This window comes from Pelophylax lessonae, assembly GCF_965119305.1.
Source record: "Pelophylax lessonae genome assembly, chromosome: 2".
Classification (NCBI taxonomy): Eukaryota; Metazoa; Chordata; class Amphibia; order Anura; family Ranidae; genus Pelophylax; species Pelophylax lessonae.
In genome coordinates, this window is record NC_138769.1 from 61386970 (window position 1) to 61412241 (window position 25272).

Below are 25272 nucleotides of genomic sequence, written 5' to 3' on the forward strand. Positions count from 1 at the left end.
TAACTTCCTCACCGCCTGTGCACAGTTGAAAGGGTCATGTTTGGTGGTGGGGCTGCCTGGTGGTTTTGCCAGGGGGATAACGTTTGCCATGGCCACAAAGCATCTTTGCCGCAGCATGTGTACGCCCCTGTGGACTTTCAGATTAAAATGGGGCTGGATGGGGGGGGGGGGGTTGGGAAAAACGTGGCACAACAGTCTGTTTTTTGGGGGAGCAACTGCAAGTGTGAACAAGCCCTTAGTCAGTAGATAATACCTAAAAAAAAGTTTGTAACCTTTAGAAAACAGAAGCTTTTACTGCATACATTTGCATATATACTGTATATTGAATCCATAGTGCCACTTGAGAGCACCTCTGTGTGGTACTTAAGTGTGGTCCTTGGGGCCTCTTGCACACTGCAGTTTGAAAAAGCTCAGTACAGGTTTTTTTTTTTTTTTTTATTTTGTGTTTTTTATCGATCTAAAATGCAGCACAAATACACAGAAATATGTGCATACATATTTTGAATATTCATAGATTTTGCCACATGGAATGTATTTGGTGCTCGAATGCGCATATGTACAAATATGCGCAAATATATGTAACACAAACGCCTGATATTACGTCCAGAAATGCTCATGCTCAAACATCAGTACCGTGTGCAAGAGGTCTAACTCATAACTTTCCTGGAATATATACTGTATGTCACAATGAATAAATTACTAGGTAGTACCTACCTTTATAAAGGTAGCGCTACACACCAGTGGTCCAGAATCCCTCAAGGCAACTGAAGATTCCCAATGTAAGGCTGGCCATACATTATACAATTTTACTACAATTTTCTGTATGGCTCTCTTTAAAATTTACCATCAACTATGTAGTACAAAGGCCTGCCTAATTGGATACAAGTGAAAGAGTTGTTTAGCTTTGACCTCATATTATGTGGTAAATCTAACAGAAAATTGTATAAGTCCCCTTTTACACGAACGATCTGATGAGATCCGCCTGTCACTTTTTTAGGTAGATCTGATCGGATCCTCCATTCATCCCTATGGGGCAGCGGATGTCAGCGGAGACATGTCCACTGACACCTGCTGCCATCCGCATCCGATCCTGTCCGTGAAATCCAGATATATGGAAACCCTGTTTTCCATCTGTCCAGGGGATGGGATCGGATGGGATCGGACAGGCAGTCCGCTCTCATCCGATTCCCCCATAGACAGCCGCAGGGCTCTGACACCTCCCTCTCCGCACACAGAGCGGAGACGGAGCTGTCATCCACCTGCTCAACGGGGATCGGCGGATCGATCCCCCGCTGAGCAGAGAACGGACCGCAGCAGGCAGCGCATCGTGTGAAAGGAGCCTAAAGCTGGATACACACTATCCAACTTTTGTGGTTAGATTTCCTTCAGATTTACCTTTTCTATGTAGTGCAAGGGCCTGACACAGGGGCATAACTACAGGGGTTGCGATTGCAACCGGGCCCCATGCCCCAAGGGTGCCTGTGCGGCTCCCCTATACACCTGGATAGGAGGGGCGGCTCCGGTGGGGGCAGCATGTAGAGAAATCACTGTCCACCTTTTTCCTCCTGTAGCTGCGGGAGGAAAATGGAGGAGATTGGTTCCTCTTTATGCTTTACCAGCTCCTTCCTTTTCTGAATGGGCAGAGTCATAGTCAGTGACATTGTAAAAAATAAAATAAAATGATAAAAAATAATACAATTAAAATACCAAAAAATAAAAACTACTTACACCAGTGGGTGAACTTCCAGGATCGCCAAGGTCACACTTGCGACCGGGCCCTGGCATTCCACCACCGTAGGGAGGCCCCAAGATGGCAGGAAGGGGGCCCACTGCAGAACTTGTGAAAGGGACCCGCTGTGGGACTGTAATAAAGGGCCCCGCAACGAGAGTAAAGGGCCCCAGGATCAGTGGGAAGAGCCCCAGGCTTGAAGGAAAGGGCCCCGACCAGGGGTCCGGGGGGCCCTTCATGGTTTCTTGCACCGGGGCCCTGAAGGTTCTAGTTACGCCTCTGGCCTGACAGATTGCATACAAATTGAAAGCGTTTAGGTTTGACCTCATATTATATGGTTTTGGTAAGTCTAAAGGAAAAAGTCTTCAGAAAATCTTATAGTGTGTATGGCCAGTCTAAGTCTGCACCCAATCCAAAAAGCAGATTCAGTACATTTATAACCAAATGGTAGAACAAGTTACAGTAATTCATTATTTTGTGCTGACTAGCTGAACTGAGCTCTCTGGGATTTTTGTATTTTTCTGTGTATTGTCCTAGCCACGTGCAACTCCATTTTTCTAGTTCTAAATGAATCCAGATGGTTGTCATTTCTTTTGATTGTGGTATTTCATTTAGGATGCTCAGAAATATTAATGTGCTGAAGCAGATTTCTGCATACTGTACCAAACATCTGTCTGTGGGACAGATTTTTCTGTTTAGTGCAGGAAGTCCTCGTCATTACAGAGAGCGTGATCTGAACCAAAGTGGACATTAACAAATTCAGCAATCTGCATCAAAACATTTCAAGTACTCAATGTTTTTCCTTCAAATTGCTTCTTGTTCATGTCCAGTAAAAAAAAGCAAAGGCCCATCTAAAATAAAAATGATACCTTCCTGATCACAGTATTTATCAGTATACACTCTCTCATGTACCGTCTCAATCAACATTAACTACTAGCTGACCACCTGCAGCAGATAAACTGATACGGGGGTTCACGGGCGCTCTCTCCCCCATTAGCCAGCAAGGACGCTAACTCATGGCACCCGCGATCGCTCCCTGTGGAGAGAGAATGGCGGCCTGCTGTTGTAAACACAGCAGACCGTTGTTCTCTCAGGAATCAGCACTGTTGATTCCACAAGTCCCTCCCCCATACAGTTAGAAAACACTCCCCTAGGCACACACTTAACCCTTTGATTGCCCCTGAGGTAACCCCTTCCCTGCCAGTGTCATTATTACAGTAACCGTGCTTATTTTAGCACTGATTATTGTCACTGGTCCCCCCAAAAATGTCAGTTAGGAGTCCGATCTGTCCGCCGCAATGTCACAGTCCCACTAAAAATATCTGCCATTACTAGTAAAAAAATAAATAATTAAATAAAAAGAACATAAATCTTTCCCCTAGTTTGTTGACGCAATAACTTTTGTGCAAACCAATCAAAATACGCTTATTGGCATTTTCTTTTAATCAAAAGTATGTAGCAGAATACAAATTGGCCTAAAATGATGAAAAAAATTAAATTTTTACATTTTTTTTATTGGGAATGTTATATAGCAGAATGTGAAAAATGTTATTTTTATTTATAATTTCAAAATTGTTGTTTTTTTTTGTTTATAGCGCAAAATATAAAAATCACACAGGTGATCAAATACCACCAAAAGAAAGTTCTATTTGTGGGGTAAAAAGGACATTAATTTTATTTGGGTACAGCATTGCACGACCACGCAATTGTCTGTTAAAATAACGCAGTGCAGAATCGCAAAAAATGGCCTGGTCATTAAGTGGGTAAAAGCTTCCGGGGCTGAAGTGATTAAAGGAGTTGTAAAGGCAGAAGGGTTTTTATCTAAATGCATTCTATGCATTTGGATAAAAAGCCTTCTGTGTGCAGCAGCCTCCCCAGCACCCCCTACTACTTACTTGAGACCCATCTCTATCCAGCGATGTCCACAAGTCCCCCGGCTGTCCTGATTGGCTGAGACACAGCCGCGGCACCATTGGCTCCCGTGGCTGTAAATCAAAGTCAGATAGCCAGTCAGGAGAGAGAGGACATGGACACAGGGAGCTGCAGCTCAGCTCAGGTGCCCCCCATAGCAAGCTGCATGCTGTGAGGGTACTCAACAGGAGGGAGGGGCCAGGAGCAGTGAAGAGAGGGACCTGAGAAGAGGAGGATTAGGGATGCTCTGTGCAAAACCAACTGGACAGAGGAGGTAAGTATACCATGTTGGTTATAAAAAAAAAAAAAAAAAGAGACTTTACAATCACTTTAACTATTTTCAATCCTTATGCTGCTAGCATTAGTAAATTCATAGAAAGGCATATTGTATTTACTTGTTTTAAACTTTTTTTTTTAACATTTCTTTAAATTGCTTCCTCAGTTCTGGCCTAGGTTAAAATAATGTCAAATCCTTCATGGACATTTTTTTCTTTCATCTGGAAGAGGGGAGGAGGAGGGGTTTCTCAGCTAAGCACACCCTCCTGCCCCTGTGCTTGATCTAAGGGCAGTTTATCATAGGAAGTAAATATTACATGAATCATCTGCCCTTCTTAAAATGATTTCTCAACAAAATATAGCATGGAGACATGGATTGGTGGAGGGGCGGGTTTGCATTCAATATTAATCTATTTACAGTGCATTCCTAAAGTATTCAGACCACCTTCACTTTTTTCAAAGTGAATGTTATGTTGCAGCCTGATACTACAGATGTTTACTACTTCCGGTCCGCGCTATAGCCAAAGTACGGCTACAGTGCGGACTCGAATTTCCGGGAGGCCGTCTTTAAACGGCCTCCCAGTAACAGGCTCCCCGCACGCTCCCGCGAGCTCGCATCGGGGAAAATCTGTGTTGGCCGTGTCCCTTGGACACAGCCAATCACAGATCGTGGTAAACGGCCAATCCCAGCTGCCATTTACCACGTGATCGGGGCGTGCAATGAGAGATGATCTCATATGTAAACATATGAGATCATCTCTCATCGCCAGCTCTCTTCCTCACACGGAGACTGCAGTGTGAGGAAGAGGAGAGCCCGATCAGCGGTAAGGGGAAACAGAGGAATGTAATCAGGGCACTGATCACCAGTGCCCTGATTACAGAAGAGGGGAAAAAATGCCACAACTGCCCACAGTGCCCGCCATCAGTGCCCCCCATCAGTGCCCACAGTCAGTGCCCATGAGTGCCTGCTCATCTAGGCACTGATGGGCACTGACTAGCAGCCCTATGGGCACTGATGGTGCTGCCCATCAGTGCTGATCAGTGCCACCCGTCAGTATCCATCAGTGCCACCCATCAGTGTCACCCATCAGTGCCCAGCAGTGCCGCCTCTCAGTGCCCAGCAGTGCCACCTCTCAGTGCCCAGCAGTGCCACATATCAGTTCTCATCAGTGCCGCCTATCAGTGCGCATCAGTGCCGCCTATCAGTGCTCATCAGTGCAGCATATTAGTACCTCCTCATCAGTGCCACCTCATCAGTGCCCATAAGTGCCACCTCATCAGTGCCCATAAGTGCCACCTCATCAGTGCCCATCAGTGCAGCCTATCAGTGCTCATCAGTGCCGCCTCATCAGCGCACATCAGTGAAGGAGAAAAATGTATTTATTTTCAAAATTTTCTGCCTTTTTTCTTTTTTTTTGTAAGAAATAAAAAACCCAGAGGTGATTAAAAATTTCATATGGGTACAGTGTAGCATGACCGCGCAATTTTCATTCAAAGTGTGACAGCGCTGAAAGCTGAAAATTGGCCTGGATAGGAAGGGGGTATAAGTGCCCAGTAGGCAAGTGGTTAAATTCATTTTTTTTCTCATTAATCTGCACTCAGCACCCTATAATGACAAAGTGAAAACAAAATTTTAGAAATATCTGCAAATTTATTAAAAGAGAAGAAAATGAAATTGTATTCAGACCCTTAACTCAGTAATTTGTTGAAGCACCTTTGGCAGCAATAACAGCCCCAAATCTTTTTGTGTATGACATGACAAGCTTTGCACACCTGGATTGTGGGATTTTCTGCCATTCTGCTTTGCAAATCCTTCAATATCTCAATGAACACAAGAACAATTTCCACAATTTTGGCAAATTTGATTTTTATAGAACATTTGTTTAGCTTATTACATGAAAGTAAGGTTAACCTCCCTGGCAGTATTCCCGAGTGTGGCTCTGGGTGGAATTTTAGTGCCATTAGCTGTAAACCCGAGCCACACTCGGGGTACCACCAGGGAGCATCGCTGGATCCTGGTAGAGGTTACTTACCTTGTCCCCGGGATCCTGCGATGTGTCACTGCAGCATACGGAGGCTGGATCTTCCGTCTGATGCTGTGAGCCCCCGGCTTCCATCTCCTGCGACGTGACGCTCACAGTGGGGTGGAACCAGCGGCAAATTTGAAAAGTAAAACCCACAAAAACACTGATATATTGTAATCCTATTGGATTACATTACAAAATAAAATAAATTGACATTAGTTTGCCCCCCAGTGCCCTTTCCTGCAGTTTTACTGTACTTTTCATGTATGTATGTATGTATGTGTGTGTGTGTGTGTGTGTATGTGTATATATATATATATATATATAGATACAGTATATGTATACAAACATATATATATATATATATATATATATATATATGTGTATATATACTTATATTATAGTTATTATATTATTTATAGTTATTTATTGTATTATAATTTATGATTTTGTGTTTCAAATTTTATCGTACCCGAGATGTTATAAAGAAGAACGCACAGTAAAAAAAAAATCATATGTAAATAGTTGGTTTGGGCTGCTCGTCCTTAATAATTACTAGAAAAATAATTGTACCGCTTTCAGCACCTAAAATCGGAAACAATTATACCGCCAGGGAGGTTAATAGTATAACTTAGATTACAAAATCTTCAGTTTTACTCAAATTAGTTGATGAAAAAATGAATACACACCACAACAAAAACTATTACATCTAATATTTTGTATGACCTCCATGATTTGTAAGGACAGCACAGAGTCATCTAGGCATGGAATGTCTAAACATTCCCATAGACACACTCCTAAACCTTGTGGACAGCCTTCCCAGAAGAGTTGAAGCGGTTAAAGCTGCAAAGGGTGTGCCAACTCAATACTGAACCCTTCGAACTAAGACTGGGATGCCATTAAGGTTCATGTATGTTTAAAGGCAGGAGTCCCAATACTTTTGACAATATTGTGTATTTTTAAGAAGTTGCCCATATTTGCCCATCGCATTTGCAGGCTCTGCTTCCTGCTATGCGGTTCTACACAGTAGGTATGTCATACTAAGGGGCAGTGCTTTAAGTGGCCCAAAAGAGGTGCCGTTACTCTATTTTTTATACTTTGTATGGCTGAAATTCACACTGTATCCGCAGCAAACTCGCACATGACCCTTTTTTCCTGCCACATCAGGATCGGATCGCACAGTGGTTCACACTTGTGCGATCCAATCCTGTGTGAACTGTCAGATCGCACTGTGATATGCGATCAAACTGGCGGTGTCTTTAACATTTAATTGACACCCCCTGCGTATCGCATATGGCAGTTCACGCTGCGAATTCTCAGCCTTCCCGCATTGCACAAGTGTGAACCACTGTGCTATCCGATCCTGATGTGGCTGTAAAAAAGGGTCCTGTACGTCTTTTGTGCAGGTGCAGTGCGAATTCAGCCATACAAAGTGTATGGCTGAATTTGCATCCGCACAGGAGATCGCATGTAATGAAGGAGCAGTGCGCTCCGAATTACATGCGATTGCCGCAGCAGCACAAGTGTGAACCGGCACGAAGCCAGGATATTTTGGGCCTGGTAATGGTAACTCACCTGATGTGTTGTGCTGGTGGCAGGAAGGATGGTACGGCAGGGCACTGACTGTGGTGGCACTGGCAGGCCAGGCAGGTGCTGTGGTGGCAGGCGGCAGGCAGCTAGGGCACTGTGAGTTGACAAGGAGCAGCAGCCAGGCTTTATTCTCCAGAGTCGGCAGACGCAGGAGTCAGGACACCACACCGCGCAGGGCACTGCTGGAGGGGGATGGAGCACTGTTTAGGCGCGTGCGGAGGAATAAGTTCCTCCTCCGTTGTGAATGCTGGGGCGGCGGGCCGGGCGTATGACGTCACTGTTTGTGATACAGAGGGATTGGGAAGGAAACACAGCAGAGGCTCTGGTCAGCGGTGCGGCCGGCATCGATGGATTTACTGTTGTGTCTGCAGAGCGGCGCCCCCACCCCTTTTCGTCAGTGGATCGGCCCTGCATACCGGTATGCTAAAATGACGTTCTGGGCGCAGGGAGAGGTGGCGGTACTCTCAACAGCTTTCTGCAGAAGTGGCGGTACTGAGTACCGGTGCGTACCGGCCCACTTAAAGCACTGCTAAGGGGTTGATTTGCTTAAAGAATATAAAGTGTTTCCTTAGCAAAGTGAATGTTCATTTAGCCTTGTAAATAAGCTGAATCTGCATTTACTTTGCATACACAATTATGAAATGAAAAGAACTGGCTTTTCACTTGCACGTGATTGGATGAATTAAATTAACACAGCTTTATTTTTCTCAGTGAGAAAAGTGAGCATTCATTTTGCTAATTGAATAATCTCTATTCCTTTAGTAAATCAACTCCTATATATTGGGAAGGAATGTTCACTGGCTCCTCCTGAATTAAACTGACTAGCTTCTGAATTCTGCTATAATCTGTTCACTCCTATATAACTCACTACTTTTTATTGCACTTTAATTTGCAGATCTAGATGAATGTGCAGAGGACGTCTGCAGTCAAATGTGTGTTAACATGCCTGGAAGTTACAAATGTTACTGTGAAGGAAGGAAGAATTTTAAGCTGGCGGGAGACAAGAAATCTTGTGAAGTGAGTAAACTGTAATTATACCTTTATTTTTTTTTAGCTCAATCCAATAGGTTTTCCACTAAAGTAGAGATTCCAAAACTTGGATGCGGGAGCAGAGACTGATGATTGTCCAGGGTTAGACCAAGGTCTAAATTTCATCAGCTCTTATAAACATATTGAAAAGTAAACTATCGCAGCTAGACATAGTGGGGTGGATTTACTAAAAGTAAATTGGCTGTTCACTTTGTAATGGAAGTTGCACTTTGCGAGGGGATTTTCTTCAGAGCTTGGTGAATGCAGTGAAGCTCTACTGTCTTCCACCATCCAATCATGTGCCAGAAAAAATGCTGTTTTTATGATTTCCCTTTCATGTGATTGGGTATTCTTTGCAAAGTAAACTTCATCACATTCACTATCTTCTGCTTATCAGCACTGCTTGTAAGGGGCAAATTTCCTTTGCATAATGTATACAGTTGGTTTGGGCTGCTCATTCACAAGAATTACGTATATATATATATATATATATATATATATATATATATATATATATATATATATAAATATGTATATACATATTTACATAAAAAGTACAGTAAAACTGCAGGACTGCAGGAAAGGGCACTGGGGGGCAATGTAATGTGATTTTTTTTTATTTTGAATGGTATCAGTGTGTTTGGTGTGTTTTACATTTGAATTTGCCGCCTGTTCCACCCCCCGGCGGACGTTACGTCACTGGAGACGGAAGCCGGGGCTCGCAGACGATCGGGAGGAAGCTCCGCCGCTGCATACCGCCCGCATTCTTCGCTGGATCCCGGAGAAAAGGTAAGTAAAACCTCTACCAGGATCCAGCGATCTTCCTAGCGGTACCCCGAGTGTGGCTCGGGGTTACCGCTTTTGGCTCTAAAATCTAACCCCGAGTCACGCTCGGGAATACCGCTAGGAAGGTTAAAGGACAAGTACAGAAAGAACAAAACTTTTGGGGTAGTAGGGTGCCATAAAGCTATTACTAACACCACTGTGCTCCCAACCCAAAAATGTACACCCTTACATCATTAGGTGTTGCTTCCCTATACTCTGAGGACCCTTTGCTCTACTTGCTGCTTTGAACCAGCAATATCCCTATAGACATCTATAGGGACAACAATTAACTGTGGGCCTGTACAACGAATTGGACAGAGCAGTCACATTAAAAAAATGGGACCACAAAAGTACGTCTAATATAATGCATCACGTTCTCCAGGTTCCTCTCCAGAGATCTTCTCCTCCTGGCCTTGTCCTTTATTATTGCTACAGCCACACCAGCTGCTGACAAGACCTATGCTTCTAGTCACACTGGAAGAAATACCATTAAAGGTCCACTTCACTTCTATTCCATTTACTGTATATTGTCAAGTCAGAGAAATTGTGCAGCGAAAAATAAACACAAATAATTTTAAATATATAAAAGTTCATGTCTCCAAAATATATATGTGGATGATTGAAAGAAGCAGAAAAGTTCAGCCACTGTGCAGGAGTGCATCCAGATCTATCATGCAAGTGCCCCAAAGTGTGTGCAACACCTCCACCACAGATAGAATTGGCCACTCACCTCATTATTATGACCCCTGATAACAGGAATGTCAATCAGCGCTTTGTTTCAAATGAGGGAGCCATGGTCTCCAATCACTCTCTGAAAGGTAGCCGTCCCTCCGCAGTGTGTATACAAAATAAATGAGGCAACAAATAGTACTCTCTGCTAAAACTGTAACATTTATTCCATAAAATTAAAGTATAAAACGTACAAAGCCGGCACTTAAACTGCAAGTATCAAGCGCGCACGGTACATGAATCAAATGAGAAAGATGGCTGTGGTTGACGTCGTATGTAGCTCCTCTCCCATACCCGTTCTGTCCTAAGTATACCATGTGCGCTTGCTACTTGCACTTCGTTTAATTGCCAGCTTTGTAAATTTTTTACTTGTAATATATAAATGTTACAGTTTTTTAGCAGAGAGTCCTATTTGTTGCCTCATTTGTTTTGAATATAGTGATGGCTACCTTTCAGAGAGTGATTGGAGACTGCAGGAACCAAGCTCCCTCATTTGAAACAAAGCACTGATTGACCTTCCTTTTTTCAGGGGTCATATTAATGAGTTTGGGCGGTACTTGCATGGTAGATCTGGATGCACTTCTTGCACAGTTGCTGAACTTTTTCGCTTCTTTCATTCATCCACATACAAATTTTGGAAACATGGCCTTTTATATATTTAATATTATTTGTCTTTTATTTTGCGCTGCACTATTTCCCTGACTGCATAATTTAAAAGGAGTTGTGATTTGACCTTTCCGTGTCCAGCAGCATGTTGTTATTTTTGTGCTATTTGCGCTGATTAGTTCTTTGCTATTTACTCTATATTGCTTGCAGTCTCCAGCCCTAAAGAAGAGGGCAGTTTTTGGATCCCCAAAATGTGTGGAATACTCTTTCGATCATCCACCTGCCCTTTATTGGAATAAAGTTATATCTGGAACTTTTAGCAGTAGTGTGGTGATTTAGTTTCCGATTTTTGTTACATTTCCTTTATTATATCAGTCCATAGAGTGATAATAATGTGCAATGTGTACAAAATGCAATGACTATTTCAGATTCAGATTTCACCTTTCATCACTTTACAGCAGCGAGTACAATAACACTCATAGCTGATATGATTTATTTATTGTCTTTGCTTTATGACATCCACTTGATAGGTAGACATATAAAAAAGTGCAGCTGGGATGTTGTTATGACAAAATGGCTTACACACTGCTTTTATCGGTTCAATACAATCTGCTGTGTATCACCCTTGCTGAAATACAGAGGACAGGTGGATGGAATGAGCTAATAAGCTCCCTATTTCCTCTTCTCACACAACCTTCAGTAAAGTGTCATTGCAATGTGTCACCATGTATCAAATGTTCTCCCTGACACAGCCAGTTAACGTTTCCACCCAGCCATTCATTCCCTCATTTCTTGGACTGAAAAGCAAATTAGTAGCATCATTTCCCAAGTAATAACCCTGACAGCCAGGGGTCATTGACCACACAGCAAAGAAACACATAGCTGCAGGCCATTGTCAGTTATTGAGGTCTTCATGAGATGCTGAAGCTATTCATCTAAATAGAAGTCACAGCTACAGGTGTTATTTGGAGTGAGAAATGTAACAACAGGTCACTGAGGGGGGAGACCATATTTGCTAGAGGTTCTAACCAAATGATTATTGGAACGCAGACCGCATTGCCTGAGGCTGTTCAGTATTGCCAGCTGCTCAAACAATGAGGCAAGTTCATGAATCATTTGGTGCTCCCTTAGTACCCTTCTAATATCTTCTGATTACAGTTCTTCTCAAAGTGGAACTTAGACTAGGAACTTTTATTTATTTCAGACAGGGTGGGGTAAAGTTTGAATCTCTGTAAGTCCCCCCCCCCCCTCACTTCCTGGCCAGGAGGTAAAGGGCAATTCCCCTAACTTGACACAAATAAAAACCTGACAAAGATTCCGCAATTCTGCAATGTTAATACGACAGATATAACATGTTCGCTGCACAGTGCATGCTGAGTTATAAGATATATGCATATATATATATATAAAAAAAAGGGAAATTAAAACTTTTACTAAATAACTGTAATGGGAACATAACTTTGTTATATCCTCATCAGGGAAGTTCTTAGGGTCCAATTAACATCCAAATTATCCTGCAGGTTCACTGCTTCCATAATACCTTATGTTGCGTTTTCCTAAAATAAGCTATTATAAAATAATCGTTTTGGTAACTGGTATTGCATTTAGTTTTGGACTGGATCTTGTTCTAAATTCAATAAAAAAAAAAAAAAAAAAATTTCAATGACAAAATACATTTATTTTACCCACTTCAGCTCTCACACCTGTATACCCCTTATGACCTAAGCAATTTTTATGTTGCTGATATGAGCGTTTTTATTCAATGAAAAGTTTGTCTTCACTTACAGTACCCATCCAGTATTTTTTTTTTTTTTTTTTTTGGTGCATAGCTGCATTTCGTAAAAATAATTTTCTTTGCACTTTATATACAAAAAATGGCAAAACTTTTTTTCTAAATTGATTAGCATTAGTTTAAAAAAAAAAAAAAAAGCTTTGCTTCACACTCAAGACACAAATTTAACATCATGTTGAATTATAGCCCCCAAATGCAACCCATTAAAACGTAATAGGGCTGTGCTGAAACTGCATGTAATGCATATGGCGTTCAGCACTGTGGCTTGGCATTTTCAGGTTTAAAACAGGCTGTGAGGTGGCGACATATTGCTTCTCTGAAAGGAAAGATTGACAGGGCTGCCGCATGTGAAAATCGGCTGTAATGGTTAAAAATGTGTAAAACAGGAACACATTTTCTTGGGAAACCATTTTTCTACTTGTAAGGCTGCTCTAACTGCCATCCTATGCAGATCAAAGGTCACCCCTTGACTGCAGTAGCTCCAATCCCTATTGTAAAACGCACTTGGGGTTGATTTACTAAAACTGGGGAGTGCAACATCTTGTGCAGCTGTGCATCATAGCAAATCAGCTTCTTACTTTAGCTTGTTCAATTAACCTCCCTGGCGGTATGATTCTTCCGGATTTTAGGTGCTGAAAGCGGTACCATTATTTTGCATGTAATTCTTAAGAATGAGCAGCCCAAACCAACTATTTACATTTGATTTTTTTTTTACTGTGCGTTCTTCTTTATAACATCTCGGGTATGATAAAGTTTGAAACAAAAAATCATAAATTATAATATAATAAAAAACTATAAATAAGTTAAAGTATGTATGTATATATATATATATTGTATCAGTGTGTTTGGTGTGTTTTACATTTGAATTTGCCGCCGGTTCCACCCCCCTGCGAACGTCACGTAGCAGGAGACGGAAGCCAGGGCTCACAGAGGATCGGGAGGAAGCTCCGCCGCCGCATACCGCCGGGATACATCGCTGGATCCCGGTGACAAGGTAAGTAACCCCTCTACCAGGATCCAGCGATCTTCCTAGCGGTACCCCGAGTGTGGCTCGGGGTTACCGCTTTTGGCACTGAAATTTAACCACGAGCCACGCTCGGGAATACCGCTAGGTAGGTTAAGCTTTGACAAAAGAAAAAAAAACTGGAAGCTGACTGATTTCTATGCAGAGCTGCACCACATTTTGCACTCTCCAGTTTTAATAAATCAACCCCCACTAGGTCCCAGCTGTCAATTTGACAGCAAGTAATTGTCATCAAATTCTGCAGGGATATAAGCAACTGTGGGAGAGGGACAAGGCATTATACATACAGCTGGTGTAATTCTATGAGGTTTTTGGAGCATACGAAACACATCCAAGAATAATTGCATTCAATTTGAGTTTAGAAGATGAGAAGAGATATCTGGGGGCCATGTTACTAACTTAATTACAGTGCCTCTGGAGCCTACAGGAAAATAGAGCTGTGGGACAGGATCAGGAATACCCATTAGTAATTTATTTACCCAACTCCACATTTTTTCTGCATTAATCAAAAAATACAATTGCACAAAAATTCAGCCCCCCCCTCAGGTGCTGTCCATTGCAGACTAACTGCTCTGTGATCCAATATTGACCCTCTTCTGGATTGATTGATGCCCAGTCCAGTTCCTGCACTTCACAGTGTTATCACACCAGCATTGCTTACACTATACCTGTACTAAGTGGTGCTCACACATCATTAAATGAGCACTGCATAGTCCGGGATAAGAGCCAGCCGGAAGCAGCAGGACCTTTGATGTCACAAGATTCACCTGAAAACTGTGGAATAAGATATGTATAAAGTGATTTTTAATAAAGGAGTAAGGAGAATGGGTACTGCACACAAAAGGGGGGTTTAACTTTAGGTTCACTGATAAAGTATTTTTTTCCTAGAACCTTAGAAAATTGGTAACAGAGGTCTTTCTGGCTGTAGTGTAAACCAATGCACTAAAAAATGGAGACCCGCATTGGAAGCCTGTTCCCTATATACATTTCATGACTCAGTTTTCAAAGTTGACCTCTAATGTCTTGCTTTTTAATTACACTGGCTGTCTTTAAATGCAATATAATGACAGATTATGCAAAAACGGATACCTTGAGAGGGGATCTCAGTTTTTGAGAAGGGAAGTATTATGTAGCTGTGCTGTTTCTATTTTTTATCACCAGAGTTTTTCACAAGTCGTTCTCCCCAGGCTCTGCTCTTTTTATTTCTGTTAAGAATGCTTCAAATGCTTGGCACATTTTAAGAGGGACTTGGCAGACAATACTCACCCAGCAGGCTACAGTATTGGATAATTCCTTCTAAGCTCTGGCATCGAGGCTGGCACGTGCCAGTATCTTGGATCCTGATTAAGCCCCTGAAAGCTCCTGGGGTATAGCTTGCAGAAAATAAGTATTCAAGCAACCCAGATTAAGCTTCAATGAATAACAGTTTTGTAGTGCACAGTAAGAAACATTATCTGAATATAGAAAGGTGATGCTGCTTGTTATATTTTCACACCCACTATGAGTGTTCTCTGGAATATACTCAAGTATCAACAAGAAAGTGTTTGCTTTGCCTATGGAAACCAATTATATTGTACCTCTTGTGATTTCAGTGCAAGAGAATGGCACGGTATAATGACTATGTGGTTAGCACATCTGTGGTGCTGGATTCATGAGTTCAGATCCCAATAGTGAATCTGTCTAGATAGTTTGTTGGTTTTGTAGGTCTGGATTTCTGCATAGCCAAGATAGGTATGGCCAAGGGCTGAAGGACTCCCTGGGGCACCAAACAGCCACCTGGCATCATTTTGCTGGCAGTCAGTGCCACATTCCGGTGTTAAAAGGTTCCAAACTGAAATTCTTCCTGCCAGTGCAATCTGGCTGGGTCCTCATTGTTTCTGCACAATTTGCACATTTTTGTTGGAAGAATTGCTGTTGGGGAAATTATGCTCTATATACTTATACTTCACATACTCCAGATTTAAATACCTAGAACTAGTAGCTCTTCAAAGAATAATCTAGAGACACCCTTAGAGTTTTCCCCTTATTAGCAGCTTACATGTTTTTAAAAAAAAGGTAAACTCTCTGTTAACAAACATTTGCAAGCTTTTCCAAAGTGCCCTATAACCTTGTAGGCTGCTAATAAAGGGAAAAGCCTAAGTCCCCCTGGATTCTTCTTTCTAAATCTTCTTACAAATAATTAGAAAAGGAGAGTACAGAGATGACAGCTGGCAAAGGATCTCTAGTGGCTTCCTGATAGGATTACCAACGTCCAGAAAACTGTTAGTGCCACACACTTCTTGTTTGCACTTAAACACTTTGACCTACTCTTCTAGTTACCATTTTAAGATGAACTGATGCAGAGTGCGCAGATTGTTTCTTTCAGCTTCCCTACACCCTGCTTTGGTGTGCCATGTCCAGCTATGACGTCCAATCTTGTGTGTGATACTAAGACTAGCTATTCAACAAAGGGAATAAGGGGGCAGCAAAAGACAGTTGGCCAGAGTACAGGAGTCAGAAAAGCATAATGCACATGTCATTAGATATAGTACAACAAATATTGCCTCACTCCCCAAGCCAAAATCCCCCCCGATAAAGATCTTCTCCTCTTCCCCATACAGATCTCCCTGCAATGCAGATCTGTGCCACTAGTACAGCCCCCCTTTTATTCTTCCCAGTATAGCTCTCCCATAGTATAGCTTCCCTCCCCCCCCCAAGTACACACCCCCCTCCTAGCAAAGATCTTCCCAAAGGTACAGGTCTCACCCCAGTACAGATCTCCCCCTCCATAATCCTCTGATTGGACCAGGCAGTTCAAAGTGAGAAGTCCTCCCTTGGCTGGGTCATGTTACCTAAGTTGAGGAGGAGCTAAGTAGAACCTCCTTCGTTCTGAACTGCCTAGCGGACTCTCTCTGGAGTACCTGTCTCTGGGATCTAACGGGCAGCAACAGAGGGCGCAGTGCTTCTAGTGCTTGGTGTCTGTCAGCTGTTACCAGGTGCACAGGAGGGCATCTGGACTCCCCTACCCCCTCCCCTTATCTACGCCCCTGATACTTCTGTATATTTCCAAGGAAACCTAACTGGGATCTCTTAGCTTACTGTACAAGTAATATGATACAAAGAGATTTGATACACATGTTTTTAGTAATGCAACTCAGCTCCTAAAAAAACATGTAGATCTGGCTTCAAGCTGCCATTCAGTACTGCTTCATAATGTCCCTAATCTGCTAGAAGAATGAAGATGGGAAGTTAGTAGAACATTGAGGAATTCTAGAGGGGCAGTTGAATGAACAGTGTTTGGTACAGGTGGAGAAATTGTGGTACTTCCACCTCTATTCAAAATAAATGTAGAGCTACTCCCTCAGGAGCCACTGGTGATTTGGGTCCTCTGCTCTTATTTAGCCCTATTGAGTCCTCACCCTCTCTGACACCACCAAAACACACTGTCTGTTTGCCTTTAGCAGACACACAAGAATTATACACACAACTCTCTACAATATAAGCATACTATATTGGTAGATTAGGGTCATAAAGCTTAACAGAGCAAATTGGCATAGGACTGTCAATAAGCATAAACACAGGGGTGTTTATTGAAAGTCAAATTCTAGCTTACACTGTGACATCAGGAGCAAAAACAGTAGCTCTCCGTATTAGATGATACACCAAGCAACCAACAAAGTAGACAAGAGTGGGACAGGTTATGTCACTTGAAAGCTCTCAAACAAATGGGCTAGGTTTAGGCCTTAAAAACTCAAACTCATAGTCAAACACAGTTCTGTCCTCAGAATAGAGTACACTGGGTAAGTTTTGATCTTCTGTCAGCTACATTGGGGCCCTTTAAGACTGTTGGCATGCAAGGGGAAGAGGACTAGTCAATATATGGGGCATAGCAATAGAAAATTAGTGTGGGGGGGGGGGGAGCACCAGATGCATCAGCTGGAGGGGGGGGCACAGTTTTACAGTATTTAGTGATATCAATCAGAAAAGGAGCAAGAACAAGGACTCAGCCCTCTGGGCTATGTAGTGATCTGCCTAAGATAACTTGGCAGTACACACAGCAGCAGGTGTAATGGGGTCTATGATTGTCAGTTGCTAACGATAAATGCTGCTTAAAGGTGGGTCTGCGACTGTAATTTGCTAGCAGGTGGTTATAACTTAAGGATGAGTCTGTGACCCTCTCACCAACTCCCTTCTCAATGGTCCTTTGATGGTGACAAGAGAAACTAACTGCACGTGGGGCCCCATTATCCTGTGGTATAGCGATGGTGGCAACAGATTTTATGGTGACTTTCTCAGCAGCTCTGTATGATAAGGTCCTGGATCACCACAGCCTCCATCTGTAGTTACCGGATCACCGATACTTCAGCAGACTCTCCGGTCCAGCCTCCTGGCTCAAATGCCCAGTGGCATCCAACAACTTCAGCACTCATGCCTGCTCATTGGACCCAGCATAACACAACCTCAACTGCTCTCTTCTTGCTCCGCATGATGGGCTCTCCAACTGCCCCCGCTCTTTCCTGGGCTTTCTTTTATATCTGACCCATCCTGCTCTCGAGTGTATGTGGGTGTTGTAGTTGCAGCTCAAGGATGGTTATGGCTCAGATCCATCTCCAAACTACATCTCCCACACTGTTCCTGTGTAAAGCTAGTCATTAGCTAAACAAGGAATAACTGAAATCACCACCTTGTGGTTACAATTAATAGGTTATTGTAGTTTAGGGAACATGCACAGAAAGGGAATCAGACAACCAGGACTGCCATTACATACATTTTTGCTCAGTACTGTCCTAAAAAAGTTTTTTGCCTTTACTGTTTATTCATTGCTGGTCCCAAATATCTTTATCTGGTTTAAGTCTACTGCCTCCTGATTTTACAAGGCTGCTGATACTGATAATTGATTCACACCTACTGCCTGCTGAGTTTAAATGATCAGCTTCTGCTGCTGGCCCTTCCTTGGTGTCTGTGTTGTCTCTTGCTCACTGCATTGCTCCAGAATTTTAGAATTGGAAGCAAGTTTAGCAAAACCAGTTGTAGCATCAACTGTTGTAAACCCTAACTCCAGCTGCAGCCCGTTTTGTTCAAAACTAAAAAAAAAAAAAAAAAAAAGACAGAGGGTAGGACTTCTGGTTGACTACACAGTAGCTTTAGCTGGCTAGAAGTATACAAGTAGACACTTAAGGGCCATACACACTATACAATTTTCTTTCAATTTTTTCCTTCAGACTTACCAAAACCGTATAATATGAGGTCAAACCTAAACACTTTCAATTTGTATGCAAACAGGCAGGCCCTTGCACTACATAGAAAAGGTAAATCTAAAGGAAATCTGACAACAAAAGTTGTATAGTGTGTATCCAGCTTTAGGGGTTGATTTACTAAAACTGTAGAGTGCAAAATCTGGTGCAGCTGTTCATGGTAGCCAATCAGCTTCTAAATCGGCCTATTCAGTTAAGCTTTGACAATAAAACTTGGAAGCTGATTAGTTTCTATTCAGAGCTGCACCAGATTTTGCACTCTATAGTAAATCAACCCCTAAGCAACTACTAAAACTCCTTGTGTTGTTTCAATCTGTTGTGTTATTTTCATTGATCACTTCTGAAGATTTGAGCTACATCAAAGGTGCTCTCCCTCTTCAGAGCCCCCAACTAGCTCCCCACATGTTCTGTCCTCATTAGTGCTCAGAGCTGGAACATGAGCAGTAAATATTCTTCCTCTGAAAACCTGGTTTTCTACTCTACCAGCACCCTGCGGCCCGGGAAGGAAGACCCTATTGAAGTAAAGCAGTGGATGTAGCTAAGAAAGTGTGGATGCACTGCAAGCTATGGATAGGCTGCTTTGACAGAGATACCCATCCCCCGCGTGCAGCGGCTGGGGGAGGCAACAAGGAGCAGTTCTCTGGTTGTGAAACTTAGTTGGCCACTCACCAGGAAATAAACTGTTATGAACGTCACAGTTCAAACAGAACCATGTGAACAGTGATGAGTAAGCTGCAGCAGCTCTTTCATATGCAAATCCTGCCTCTGGCTTATTTACATGCAAATCCCACAGTGGTTCATTTAAGTAAACATGTTGTCAATGGTGTTGATAGCATAAAGAATGAGCATCACACTTTTTTTTGTGTGTTGGGCTGTGTAGCCACAGACCAGCCAGGGTGCCCATGCTGACCAGTGTTCACAGCCAAACGTGGCTTCAATGGGCATGTGTGCCTCAGAACTGGACCATGGTGCAATGAGAAAAGGTGGCCTGGTCAGATGAATCACACTTTCTTTTATATTATGTGGATGTCTGGGTGCATGTGCATCCCTTACTCAGGGAAAAGATGACACCAGGATACACAATGCATAAGAAGCCAACCGGCAGAGGCAGTGTGGTGCTTTGGCCAATTTTCTGCTGGGAAACCTTGGGTCCAGCCATTCATGTGGATGTTACTTTGACACATTCCACCTACCTAAACATTGTTTCTGACCAAGTATACCCCTTCATGGAAATGATATTCGCTGATGGCGGTGAATCAGCAGCATAATGCACCCTATCACACTGCAAAAATGGTTCAGGAATGATTTGAGGAACACATCTTTAAGTTTTAGGTCTTGACTTGGCCTCCAAATTATTCAGATCTCAATCCACTTGAGTATCTGTGAGATATGCTAAATAAAAGTCCAATCAATGGAGGCCCCATCTCGCAACTTACAGGACTTTGTGCTTGATACCACAGCATACCTTTAGAGGTCTAGTGGATTCCATGTTTTGTTGGGTCAGGGCTATTTTAATGGCAAAAGGGGGACCTACTCAATATTAGGTGGATGGTCATAGACCTATGGCTTATCGTTGTGAGTGTGTGTGTGTATGTATGTATATATATATATATATATAGTAAATCTTCATCAATGTTATTAAATCCTCTTAATATAAACCTATTTATGAAAATGATACAACTAGTAATCCTTTTAATAATGATTTTCAGAGGCATTATTATGCTTATAATTAAATAAAGGCCATTATGTCTCACTTCAGGAAATGAGACCTTGTGACCACTGTGTCTGTTATTTTCAGCATTTAATATGATTATATATTTAGTTATCATTCTTACCCAAAGTTTACTGACAAAATGAAAATATAAATATTAATGCTAAGTAACCTTGTCTTTTTGGAAGATATCTTAATGACAGTATCTAGAAATATCAGGTCACTTTAATATGTACTTGATTAGTGATACAGTATCTTAAGACAAGGTTTGGGCATGATATCAATGTTCTAATTAGTATAAGGAAATAATACATCAAGTAAGGTTTTAATTTCCTGTTGATATAATAAAGTGTACGTAAAACCCGTCTGATACCAGAAATGTGTAAAGCCCAACACCGCCATCTTGTGGACATATTTGGTTCACATATAATACATAAAATGTGCAAGAAAGAAAAAAACAATGGATGTATGCACATGGATACAGCGTAGGAAAAAAAAAAAACATGATAACATAGGGAAGGTAGAACAGTTTTTAAGTTTGACATTATGCATTTTTCTAAATGTATTTTATGTAGTTCCATCCTAAACAGTTTTTAAACAGAGCTTCTAGTGCTATATGCAGGTGGACGATGACATTTCAGAATTTGTTTTGTTGTAAAGGAAAACACAAAACATATATGTGCTATTACATTAATAATTCCTTCAGGTACAATCTTACGCTTCTTAGTTTAATTTGTGTCTAAAAAAGGAGTTGTTACCCCCTCCCCCTCCCAAAAAAAAAGTCACAAGGCAAAAAGTTTAAACAGAAAAAGTTAAAGCTAAAAAAAAAAAAAAAACGGAAGGGACGGAAGGAGAGAGGGGGTGCACAAGGAAGGGAAGGAAGGAGAGAGGGGGTGCACAAGGAAGGGAAGGAAGGAGAGAGGGGGTGCACAAGGAAGGGACAGAAGGAGAGAGGGGGTGCACTAATCAAAATCAATATATTAGTTTCATGTTTTTATTGCAATTGATTAGTGGACAAATCTCCCTCTGAGGCTTATTGTATTTTGAAACGCAGCACCCTTGGAGTATCCAAGCAGTGTCTACATCTAAATGAATGTAGGAGTTGTTCGGCTAATAATTTCCCACATTTACACCTGGCTTCTTCAACAAAAGACGATTGCAAAGTTCTGTCTATCGGAGCAGTGTTAACAGGGCCATCTATGGAGTGAATTCTGGGAGATTTTTAATGAATCTGACGAAATTTGATGCATGTAAGCCAGCTTTAGACAAGTCTCCTCGGATTGTCCTATTGAATCTGGTGCAGTTTGTTACTAAGGGCTAAACTTTCTAACCTTGAGGATAACGCTGCCTGGACCTTGTGATCCCCCTGTTCCAATCAAATCACTTCAGTGACCTGTAATGTGTAACGATTGGACAAAGGGTTTTTGGATAGTAATGTTTAAAGGGAAGCAATTGGGAAAGTTGAGCTCCTGGAAATAAAGTAGGGTCAAAGGAGAAATTACTAGTTCTTGGGGAATTATTTTGTAGCTAATTAATAGTTCACTTTCTCACTTGTTTTCATATTTCTTTGTATTCTAGCATATTGAAGAAAAAAAACCCTCCTTTTCTGCAAAAAAAAGAAAGAAAAGTATTTTAGTTTGGGCAGCACTATGGCACAAATTAACTCCTTCCTTCTCTTATCCCTTTAGAAATGATTTTCTATTTCACCAATCATGTATAAAATTCATATACGTATACTATATCATATATAGTAACATTAAAATAGGAACACATAATTCAAAAAAAACACATCACATATCCCCTTTACATCACACCCATACTGACCTTTACATCACAGTCCCCCCTTTAAAGCAGTCCAACAGTGTTCTCTGTTCCACTTCACATCACAATTGCCCCTCTACACATCTCAGTGTCCCCTTTACACACCACAGTGCCCCCTTTACACACCACAGTGCCCCCTTTACACATCACAATGGCCCCTCTACACATCTCAGTGCCCCCTTTACACATCACAATGCCCCCTTTACACACCACAGTGCCCCCTTTACACATCACAATGGCCCCTCTACACATCACAGTGCCCCCTTTACACACCACAGTTCCCCCTTTGCACATCACAATGGCCCCTCTATGCATCATGGCCCCCTTTACACATCACAATGCCTTCTCTACACATCAAAGTGCCCCTTTACACATTACAGTGCCCCTTTTACACATCGCAATGCCCCCTTACAAATAACAGTGCCCCCTTTACACATCACAGTGCCCCTTTGCACATCACAATACCCTCTTTACACATCACAGCGCCTGCTTTACACATTTTCTTACCCGCTTTATACATCACAATGCCCCCTTTAAACATTACCACGCCCCTTTACACATCACAATGCCCCCTTTACACACCACCATGTCCCTTTACATATCACAATGTCTCGTTTACACATCACAATGCCCCACTTACACATCACAGTGCCTCCCTTACACATCACAGTGCTCCCTTTACACATCACAATGCCCCCTTCACATGTCACCATACCCCTTTGTACATCACCATGCCCATATACACATCACAATGCCCCCTTTACACATTACCGTGCCTCCTTTTCACATCATAGTGCACCGTTTACACGTGAGAGTGCCCCCTGTATACATCACTGTGCCCCCTTTACACATCACTGTGCCCCCTTTACACATCACTGGACCCCCTTTACATACCATCATGCCCCTTAACATCACAGTGCCCCTTCTTCTCCTTTACATAACAGTCACCCTTTCATTTTCAGCCTCCCCTGCCAAGTCCTACTAGGGAGGAGACACATAGCAGATGGGTGTTCTCTCTTGTGTCTTCTGCCCGCCTGCTGCTATTATACTCACAACAGGCGGGGGTAGGGGGTACTACAGAGGGTGGGATCTGCCCAACTTATAATGCTAACATGTGGGTGATTACCGGCTTGTTAATATGAAAAGACTCCTGCTCTCTGTCCTGATCTGCAGCACCTCCCCTGCCTGCTGTGAGTATGATGGCGGCGGTTGGGCATCAGACTTGAGAGAGAACACCCAGGCTGAAAAGTGGCATGACCTCGGTCCAGGCAGGATTGTCGCTCGGTTTGGGTACGGACTGCCGTCGGCCATTTTGTGAACCCTGGTGTATCTAATTCTGCTAGTACATCTAACCACATCCAACTCCTTTATCCAGAGTGGAGGCCCTCTATCACAGGACATGTGTTACAAGTCAGATCACCAGGTGAAAACAAAGGGAAAAAAGCCTAGAAAAAAGAGAACTAATGCAGCCAACACATCTAATGATTGGTAAGCTGCAATATATTACTATTTTGGTTTGGGTTTAATACATCTTCCATTTAGAGTAGGTGTAAAATGTAAACATTGCTCCATTAGGCCCCTTTCACATGGGGCAGATCCTCTTGGTGGACTTTGCTAGCTCAGCGGGGATCCCCGCTGAGCAGGCAGATGACAGGTCCATCTCTGCTCACTGTGACAGAGACGGACCTGTCAGAGTCCTGCTCTCCTCTATGGGGAGATTGGATGAAAATGGACAGCATGTCCGCTTTCATCAGATCCCATCCGATCCGACCTGCTGGATGGATTGTGAACATATCGCCATCCGTCTGTTTTAAACAGATCTTGTTGGATCGGATGACAGATGGGTGTCAGCGGACACATCTCTGCTGACATCCGCCTCTCCATAGAGGAGAATGGGTGGCCTAATCAGGTCCGCCTGAAAAACGGACAGGCGGACCTAATCGGTCCGATCGTGTGAAAGGGGCCATGGATGTATACAGGTGTGTGAGCTGGGAGTAATTAAAGAGGAAGTAAAGCTTCCTCTGTAACTTGTATCTCTAGGTAAGCCTATGATAAGAGTTACCTATAGGTGCTGTAAATAGCTCCTAAACATGCACTGTTTAGGAGATATTCACTTTGCATGCAGCCAGAGACATCACTGGAGCGTGCGCTCTGAAGGATCGGCGGCCCGTGCTGTTCCTTCAGAGCCCTGTGCCATGAACGGCATGCACGGGAGTGACATTATCGCGGCTCCGGCCAGTCAGATGGCCAGAGGACACGAACCCGCAAGGAAGACCGGGTATAGATGGACGCCGTGTGAGTGGGTGGCACTGCGGTGGCTTCATTTTAAGGTAAGAAGTGAAGGGGGGTGGGGGAATGGCGCTGCCCAATAACAGTATATGTATATTTATATAAGACGTGAAGTGTCAATGGGTATGGCAATAAATATGTAGGTCAAATGACTGGGAAATCAATATATATAAATCTAAAATGTATAAAAAGATGCAGTATAAGAAACGGTATGTATAAATAAATATTTAAAATATCAATAAATCAAAGTGACATGTGCATAGGTGACCACAAGTGATATGAAATCCAAAGTATGTGAAATAATAAACAGTATATACAAATAAATGTTGTAGGTATCAATAAATCAAAGTGACATGTGCACATACATATAATCGTGGCAGGTAAATAGATATAATATAAACGTGACTAGGTATCCCAAGGATGAGTGGAATACACTGAATGGGGATGGTTGTCTTAGTGCAATTAATAAACGCAAAATAGTGGATGGTAAAGTGATATGGTGATAAATGATATTATAGATAAATATCAAATGGTGATTAAGTGACTAAAAAAAATCCAATAATGAATAGCAGGTGACAATCTTCGTGTAAGGCTTACACGAGTGACCCCGTGGTGGGTGGTGAGGTGCTACGTGACCCCTCTAATAAGTAGCGCACTCACCAGAAATACCCACCCCACACAG

The 25272-nt window shown here is 42.4% G+C and overlaps 1 protein-coding gene across 1 annotated transcript in view; it reads left to right on the forward strand.

The window, feature by feature from the left end:
- PROS1 (protein S) overlaps positions 1 to 25272 on the forward strand; it is a 105420-nt gene that overhangs the window by 52649 nt on the left and 27499 nt on the right. The window contains exon 8 of the mRNA XM_082244265.1: positions 8426 to 8547. Coding sequence (XP_082100391.1) covers positions 8426 to 8547 — 122 coding nt within the window. The remainder of the gene's footprint in view (positions 1 to 8425; positions 8548 to 25272) is intronic.